At 36.5% G+C, this 9,773-nt stretch overlaps 1 protein-coding gene across 1 annotated transcript in view; it reads left to right on the top strand.

Annotated features, from left to right (window-relative positions):
• The first annotated feature begins 390 nt into the window (after window positions 1-390).
• Window positions 391-9,773, top strand: part of HPGD (15-hydroxyprostaglandin dehydrogenase) — a 32,595-nt gene continuing 23,212 nt past the window's right edge. The window contains exons 1-3 of the mRNA XM_007523001.3: window positions 391-796; window positions 1,111-1,234; window positions 4,670-4,776. Coding sequence (XP_007523063.1) covers window positions 704-796; window positions 1,111-1,234; window positions 4,670-4,776 — 324 coding nt within the window. The 5' untranslated portion in view covers window positions 391-703. The remainder of the gene's footprint in view (window positions 797-1,110; window positions 1,235-4,669; window positions 4,777-9,773) is intronic.

Raw genomic sequence — 9,773 nt, 5'->3', positions numbered from 1 at the left:
CATTTCCAATATCTGTATAATTTCATATTAAAGAAAAAACTCAACTGATATTAAAAAAAAAAAAAAAAGAATTAGTTATCCTTACCTTTGCCTCCATGACCTCCCCACCCCTACCTCAAAGGTCATGAGATAAGCAAATTCAAAGGTAAGCAAATTCAAAGGTAAGCAAAATAACATTATGGCTAACATTTTTTTTTCTTTTCCTTCCTTTTACTTTTAATTTTTTGTATCCTGCAAAATTATTCTTTTATTTTTATTATTGGCTTGTTCTTGTCTTTTGGAAATAGAAGAAGAAAGAAGAGGACTAGGGGCAGATAGGGAGAGAAATCCAAACTCTCCAGCCTCTCCTCTGCCCTACTTTAGAGGGGGTGGGGACTTGAGCATACAGAGGGAAGTCTATTGTGGGAATAACCTGCCTCCTTTTTCTGCTTGCTCACAGCCAGTCAGTCAGCTTGAGGTGGAGGAGGTCTGAGCTGGATTCAACTTGTCAGTCAAAAAGGCAAAGATCACAGTAATTGAGTGCCTCGGGTCTATCAGAGCCAGGTGACAGACAGTCGTGGGTACCCCTGGAACAGAGCTTGATAGTTCCCTCCCCGCCCATTTCCCGGGGTTGCAAGCTCACACAGGGGGCTATAAAAGCTGCAGCGGCGCCCGCGCCAGGACACCGCCGAGTTCGCCCACCAGCCCGAGCAGCTGCAGCACCATGCACGTGAACGGCAAAGTAGCTCTGGTGACCGGCGCAGCACAGGGCATTGGCAGAGCCTTTGCAGAGGCGCTGCTGCAAAAGGGCGCTAAGGTAAGCTTGGAGATTGTGGAAACTTGTGTCTGCCCACCCATAGGGCTCGCTTCCAAGCAAGGGATTCCCCGGGGGCCTAGAGAGATATAGAAGGGAGGCTTTCTCCCTAGGTTCTCCACTGGAGGTGGGGGAGAAGAAGAAAAAGCAAAACAAAACAAAACAAAGTTGAAATAGACGCTACTGAGCAGATTTCCAAAGCGGTTGATAAAGAATCCAGACTGCAAATGAGAACTTCATGTCCTAGGAGGTGCGTCCGTATTTTGATTTCTTGGCCATGTCATCTGAGCTGAACGCAGCTTACCTCTTGCGTTTAGGTAGCTCTGGTCGATTGGAATCTAGAAGCAGGTGTCAAGTGTAAAGCTGCTCTGGATGAGGAATTTGAGCCTCAGAAGACTCTCTTCATCCAGTGTGATGTGGCTGACCAGCAACAACTGAGAGGTAAGTGAAGAAATCAGTCTACCCCACAGCTGCCTGCCCTAACCAAGCAGCAACCTGAAAAGCAGCCTGAGTCAGAAGAGTGAGTCCTGGTGCACAGTGGCTCGACCTCCTGGAAAGCAGCTACTCCTAAGAGCCAGAAAGATAGCTCAGACTGTTAAGTTTCCCTATAGCCAGAAAAACCAAGAGGTGAACAAAAGCCAAGAGCATTTGAGAAATCCTCTTGTTTTAGTCATTTGGCAGCACGTAATGTAATCAAAATTCCTGCGTGCGTTGAGAGACAACACTGCTACAGTAATTACCAAGGAATTGAAATGCAGATGGAACTTAAAGTAGGTTAAGGGACAGCGGCAAATAACTTTTACCAGAGATGAGAGGCACAAAATCCAGTGATAAGCAGTGCTTCTCTTTTAGATATACTAGAGTATAAGATCAAGAACCAGTATCACAAATGAGCTAGATATGTATAACCATATGATCTTTGGGCTTTTCTTCTGTGAGTTGGTATTTTAAAAAGAATAATGGCTATAAACTGCAATGTTAGAATTTTAGAGCAGATCCATCAGACTTCCTTCAATGCCTTCCTGTTTCTGTCATCTACTCAAAATAGATTGATTTACTTGTGAGGCATCCCTGACAATATTGGCAAAGACAATAGGCTGATTTAGTCCTATAGAGACCTAATAGATATGTATCACAAAATACATATTTTTCTAGGAAAAATTTAAATTTGTGTTTGGTGAAGTTGGATTGGAAAATTGAGTGACCTGTTAGGTATATTTTTAATCAAGGAGCCTTAAACCTTCCATAAAAGTGATTCTAGTACTCTTATTCTTAAAGAAATAGTGAAACATGAGTTTCCTTGAAAACTTTGGGATATTCTGTGAAAAAATGGAATGTGATGTTACAAAAGAGTGTTTCCCTAGAGCTAAGGGAGAATTTTAAAAGGAAATTATGGAATTAAATTTGAAAATAAGGATCAGGGTAGTAGCATAGCAATTTATACAACAGACTTTCAAACCTGAGGCTTGGATGTACTGGGTTCAATTTCCAGGACCACCATAAACCAGAATTAATCAGTGCTCTGGTAAATACACACACACACACACACACACACACACATATAAATATATATAAACTTCAGCAAATGTTTTTTATAGATCTCTTGAATCCAGAATTTAGTGGCATGTCAGGAAGAAAGCTGTGTATAACATACTGTAAGGGTAGACTATAAAGAATGTTGTGAATAACAGAATGATGAAATAAAATTTAGTGAGATATTTAACAATCTAATTACATGTAAAGTGGATTTGTTGAAAGCAGAAGATACTTGGGAATGAGTGGAAGAGATGAAAAAGGAGAAGGATAGAGAGAACAAGAGAATTAATATTCCATAGATATTTTCTATGGGAGGACTTTTTCTGGTATCAAGTTGAGATTTTTAAGAAGCATCTTTGAATTTCCTATGCAAAAGTAAACTTTTTTTTTATTTTGATGTTGGCTTTCATTTCAGTACAGTAAAATCTATTCTAAAGAGTGCATATTAGGAGGTTTTGACAACTAGATTACACAGCAACTTCTCCAATTGAAAACTGACTTATCCAAGCCCTTCTCAGTATGTGTGGTAGTTGTTATTGGTACTATGATGTTATTTTAATCAAAATAAATTTTTTGTGAATCTGTTTTTTTTTTTAATTTTCTAACACAGTGCTAAGGAATGAAACTAGGGTTTCTATGTATAAGATACTACCCAGTGGTATCCTAAGTCTAATTTCTTCTATAATTTTAAAGGGTAAAAAGGAAGGGGAGATAGAAAGTAACAGAAAGTGAGAGGGATCAAAGCACTGTTTATAAAGTTCCTTTCCCTCCTCCACATTTTTTTTTTTTTAGAAAGAGATTGAAAGTGAAAAACACCACAGTACCAAAGGTTTTCTTCAATACAGTGGGATCCAGGTTCAACCTGAGTTGCACATATGGTAAAGCAGCACACTATACCAGTGAGCTATTTTGTTGGCCCTCATGCATAACGTCTCCTTGATTTTGTCATCCATGGAATTCCTCAGGTGCTGTCCATGGTACTATATAGTGTCAAGAATTGAGGGGTGGAATGACTTTCAGTTCTCAGTACATGATGATGATGGATCTAATTTGGAGGCCAAAGTGTTTTGCAGACGCCTATCTTGAGATGGGAAATTACACCCACATACCAACAACTGTACTGTAAACCACTAACCCCTCCAAAACAAAAAACAAAAAAATACAGAAGAAAAAGAAAGAATTCAACCCAGGGCAAAACTCACAGTAAGGCAGCTGAGTCATCATACAGGCCCAGTGTATATTCTTCACAGAATTCATGTTAGCTTTAAATTTGAAGATAATATTTCTCTTATTTGGAAGCACAAATATAGTTATTATCTTTAGTTTCAAGTAATAAATCTAGATCAAATGGTAAAAGACTCAGGAGACAGTTTAATTCAACAGAATTATGTAATATACTGCTTTAAAAATACTGAGCTTCTTATTGAAAAAGTATTAAAACCTGGTTTCAAATGGTTAAATTCTGCATGTGTTGCAGAGCCCTATGAAAGAAGTCACCTTCAGACTTCAGAACCTACATAAACTTCACCAGGCTGAATGTAATTTTTTTATAAGCTAATAATGCAAAGTAGTAATAATAGAAAGAGAAAAGAGTCATGTAGTAAAAATCAAGGTTACAGTAACCAAAGAGGTTCAACTGAGTGACAAATAGACATTTCTTTATTCAGATAGCAAAACTTAAAATGATCATAGTGAATATGAATACATGAGAAGACTGTTCAATATAACACTTTAAGTCATACAACCTTACTTCAGTAAAGCAGCTTTTAAATTAACATAACACTTTATGAAGATAATATGGATTATTAAAAAAAAAAAACTGTTGGTGCTAGGTGGTAGTGTGCCTGGTTAAGCACGTATATTACCACAAACAAGGACCCAGGTTTAAACTCCCCACTCCCCCTCTGAAGGGGACATTTCACAAGTTATGCAGCAGGTCTGCAGGTGTCTATCTTTGTCTCTCCCTCTCTATGTCCCCTCCCCCTCTCAATTTCTCTTTCCTATCCAATAAAGATAGAAATAAAAATAAAGTACTCATGGGGGGAAGGCTATCATAATCTAACCCTTTGAGCTTTAGTAACTTCTGAGGGACAGAGACATTGACTATACAAACTGAGAATTTCAAGAATGCATAGTTTATAATGTTAAGTTCTCTGAAATCTATTACTTTAAGTTGTTGTTTACAGAATTTGTTGTGCTATCAAATTATCTATAATATTATTAAAGGTAAAAAGTGTAGTTTTCATTATGAGGATAGGTAATTAAAAATCCAGCTTATGTGATATGATTTAAATGTATGTACAAAAATAAGAACACATTTATAATACCTTTTTTAATTAGATACGTTTAGGAAAGTTGTAGACCACTTTGGACGACTGGACATTTTGGTCAACAATGCTGGAGTTAATAATGAGAAAAACTGGGAGAAAACTGTACAAATTAATTTGGTAAGCTACTTTAGACATGTTTACTGCATAAAAATATATAATCAAATAATAATTTAAAGGTTGAAGGTTTCATATATTCATATTCTTGCACTCAGAATAGAAAAGTTGGAAAAAAAACTAGAAAAGAAGCTTATTCTTTCATAAAATGCTTGAGACTTATGTATGGAAATAAATCTTTTCAAATCATAACATTAAAGGGTTTATTGATTAACTCAGGAAAGAAGAACTATGATTCATAAGTCGTACTACCTGAGGCCTGTATTAGAATGGCCTGCAGAATAAAAACAAAGGATTTTGTTTGTTTGTTTGCTTGTTTTCTTTTGCATTTGTTTGCCACTAAAGTTATCACTAGGTCTTGTTTCCTGCACTACAAAGCCAAAGTTCCTGGAGGTAATTTATTTATTTTCCTTTATTTGGTATGATAGAGAGAAATTGAAAGAGGAAGGAGGGAGAGAGAGAGAGAGGAAGAGGAAGAATTGCAACACTGCCTTACTACTCTTGAAGCTTCCTTTTGCTGGTTAGGTCCTGGAGACATGAACTCAGGTCCTTGTGCATAGTAACATGTGCAAGCTACCAGATCTGTTACCAACTGACCCTGGGCTTACGTTTTTAAATGGTTGGGAAGAAAGTTTTAAAAAATGGCATAAGAGGGACAGGGTGGTGGTGCACCTGGTAAAGCACACATGTTACAATGTACAAGAACCCATGTTTTGAGGTTCCAGTCCCCTCCTGCAGGGAGAAAGCTTTGTGCATGGTGAAGAAGCGCAGGTGTCTCTCCTTTTCTCTCTCTCTTTTTTTTTTTCTCCAGGGTTATTGCTGGGCTCGGTGTCTGCACCATGAATCCACCACTCCTGGAGGTCATTTTTTCCCACTTTTGTTGCCCTTGTTGTTGTAGCCTCGTTGTGGTTATTATTATTGCCATTGTTGATGTTGTTCATTGTTGGATAGGACAGAGAGAAATGGAGAGAGGAGGGGAAGACAGAGAGGGGGAGAGAAAGATAGACACCTGCAGACCTGCTTCACCACCTGTGAAGGGACTCCCCTGCAGGTGGGGAGCCAGGCTGGAACTGGGATCCTTACTCTGGTCCTTGCGCTTTGCGCCACATGTGCTTAACCCACTGTGCCACCGCCCGACCCCCTGTCTCTCCCTTTCTATCATCCTCTTCCCTCTTGATTTCTGGCTGTCTCTATCCAATTGATAGATAAAGATAATATTTAAAAATGGTATGAAATATATTAATATATAAAACCTCATATTTTTATGTCTACCAAGTTTTTTGTGGGTATACAACCTCTGTCCTTCATATAGTAAGTATCTCTAGCTACTCTAGAGCTACAGTTGGCAGGGCTAAAGAATTGTGACAGTGACCCTGTGATTTGCAATGCATAATGTACATCCTCCATGGCTTTTCATAGGAAAAATATTACTAAGACATAACATAACATACTTTTTTAATTAAAAAAATGCATCTTTATCCCAGGGATGTAATACAAAATCAGTTATTGGCATTCAGTAAGATTTTTATCCTGAAAGTTGAAGTTGTTAGTGGTGGTAGTGGTAGTAATGATGTATATGGTGTTTCATGTTTTTTGTTTGAGTTTTATCTTTCTTTTTCCATTACCCAACTTGACATAAGCTATTGGAATTTATTAGAACTCAATCCTCAATTAATACAAAATGACACAGTTTCCCACTACATTTGTTAAGGTCTCTCTTACTAGTCTTGTAAAGCAGTCATGTATGAGTGAAATAGAGAAGGGTCATTGTGTGTGTACAAAGGTGAAGGAAGTGGCCTCTTCCTTCGTGATATCCTCTTAGGAGATTATAAACTCCTTAAAAACAGGAACTCTACTCTGTTTTTCTTTCTTCCTCTCTCACATCTCTTGCATAACTTGCAAATAGTGCTTAGTTAACACAATTGGATTTAATCAGCATTCCCACAGGTAATGACTATTATGCATTAATAAGTAGAGTGAGAAACATACTGATAAAAGCTGAATCTGTATCCATTACTTTGATGAGAGTACAAAGTTTCCAGACTTGACAGAGCTTAAACCCCTTTAGTCAAGAACAAAACACATTATTTAAAGTATCAATACCTTCCTTGCAATTCTTTTCGGAAAGTTTTCTCAAGTGTTAATGAAGACATTTACAATTCAAATAACATTAAAACGTGTGTATGGGGGTATGTTTGTGTGCGTGTGTGTGTGTGTGTGTGTGTGTGTGTGTGTGTGTGTGTGTCTGTGGTCTGTGTTAGAGAGATCTGACAACTACTTTTTCTAAGATGAAATGATTCTATAATATTCTTACACTTTAGGATAATTTTACCATGCAATTTGCATGAAATATTTTCTATGAACCATATTAGTATCTCTTGGCTAGGCACCTATCATGGTATGTCAGTGTTAAACATATCATTATATTTGCTTAGTTATTATCTGATTTAATCTTACACGTGTGTGTGTGTGTGTCCCTCTACTTGTCGATGATACTTTGTAAAAGTTTGTTCAATTTGTTTTAGTAAGAGAATAGGGTGGTGGTAGGGGGGATAGAGCAGTACCTGCTAAAATACTGTTCAGCTTTGGCTTCTGGTGGTACCGGAGATTAAACTGGGGGTCTTAGAATCTCAGGCATGATGCTTATCAATAATAACAAGATAATTTTCATAAAATATTTCTAGTTGGTTTGGGTGTGCATTATTTTTGGTTTTTTTTTTTTTATCTCTTTCATCTCTTAGTTTCTAGATGAACATGACAAACATCTGGGAGCCAGGTGGTGGTACACCCAATTAAAGATAAGGACCCATGGAAAGATCTGGGTTTGAGTCCCTGGCTCCCCACCTGCTGGGGGAATGCTTCACAAGCAGCGAAGCAGGACTGCAGGTGTCTCTCTTTTTCTCTCCCACTTTATCTCCCCCTCCTCTCTCAGTTTCTCTCTATCTTATCTAATAAAATGGAAAAAATGATCACCAGGATTATTGGGGTCATAGCGCTGACACTGAGCCCTCAGCTATAACCATAGGCAAAAAAAAAAAAAAAAGATGAAGAAAGACAAATCTCAATTTACTAGCTTTTATTAATAATTCTTTTTATGTTGACCCCATAATATAAATCTATAGTACTGGAAGCATAACTTACTGGAGATTCTGTCTAATGAACTTTGCCTTCTTCTTTGAATAGTTCCATATATATGTCGGTAGTATACATATGTAACATGCATACAACACACATTTTGTTAATAAGGTCACCCATATATAAAGTACTTTTACTCAATATATTCATGATGTGTGCCTACTATCCCTTTTCTCTGAGAAGCCAAATATAAGAAAATAGTGTATAATGAATAATATTAGCAGTAGAAACATAGAAACAGTGAAAAGGTTTTAACAAAAACTAGTAGGGCTCAAATTATTCATTTTTATAAACTAAACGGGGCATGTTAGCTTTACTATAAAGCAAGTGAATAAAGTTCTAAGCTGAAAATTTTCTACTATATCAACAAATAGAAAATTCTGGAAGACCAGAGCAATGCCTTCCTGGATCCTTCCTATTTGAAACTTAGTTTTATTTTACTTTTCTTTAGACTGAGTAATTATTATAGGACACTCCTTCACTCAACTTCAAAGATCAATACCATTTATTTAAAATTTGCATAGAAAGAATAAAACATAACCTTTGATACCTTTACACCACTAAAACTATGTTACTGACCTTCCTATCTATACACAATAATAGTAGATTAGAACCTGGCCAATCATTGCCCTTCCAACTTGAGTATTTCTTTTAGTACAATACAAATATTTGAGTGTGGTTTATGTTATCACTCTAAAGTCTCTGAATATAATGTGCTTCCTTATATAATTCTGTAAGTCCATTTTCATGACTTTCTTTAAAAATATTTTATTTTTTAATTCATTTATATATTTTTGAGTCCAGAGGGAAATCAAGAGTAAAGAGGGATATAAAAAGGAAGAGAGACACCTGCAGTACTGCTTCACATCCCATGAAGCTTTACTTCTGCAGGTGTAGGCGAGGGGGGTTAAACCCTAGTCTTGTGCACTGTAATATGTGCACTCTACTGATTGTGCTACTATGCCTTTCCCCTTCATTTGCCTGTCTTCGTATAATGCTGTTCTTGTAAGAGAGTGGTTACCTAAAGGGTCTCATTATATATTTCTCCTCCTTCTGAACTCTTATCGGGTATGATTTTAACCATGATGTAAGTATGCTGTAGATATTTAATCAGATAGATTGGGTTAAAATTTCCCACCATTCTATACTTTACATATAGGGAACTTCATTTTTTGTGTTTCAGTACAATATGTTGCCAAACCACTGTTATCTGTACTTCTACTTTTGCTTCTTATCAGACTTACCCCTTCCATATTCACCACTCAGCTGATCTCACTGCTTTTCTTATGCATACATAAATTAAACCTTTTCCCATGCTTTTGTTTCCATTAGGCTCTTCTATGCTTTCTCCTTAATCACAAGTCAACAGCTGCCACTCTAGGTTCAGCTGCTCAATAAAAATAGTCAGAAAAGAAAGTCTTTGCAAGGTTATTTTGAAGAAAACTGAAAGGCAAGATTTTATATTTTAGATGACCACATTTTTGTTTGTTTGTTATAATAACAATGAAACATAAGGCATTTAAATGACCTTACAGGGATTCCAAAGTAGAAAGAATGAGTTCAAGTGATACATTAGATATTTCAGTGGTGAGTTTATACATCTATATATATACTTTTTTGTACATATACACATATATATCTTACAGGCATACACTTACAGTAAATATACACATGTATATGTATTGGTCTGATGGGAAGGTATAATGCCTAGTGAGAAGTGTTAAATCAGAAAATTAGTATCATTTTTTCACTTAACTTTGTGACTGGACAATTACTCCCAGTGTAGAGAATTTGATAATAATAGTTTTAAGTTATAGAATATTTTAATTAGTAAAAATAATTTTAAAATATTTGGCATTTCAACG

This window comes from Erinaceus europaeus, chromosome 2, assembly GCF_950295315.1.
Source record: "Erinaceus europaeus chromosome 2, mEriEur2.1, whole genome shotgun sequence".
Lineage (NCBI taxonomy): Eukaryota > Metazoa > Chordata > Mammalia > Eulipotyphla > Erinaceidae > Erinaceus > Erinaceus europaeus.
Note: the sequence above shows the minus strand (reverse complement) of the source record. Positions and strands in the feature narration are given on the sequence as shown.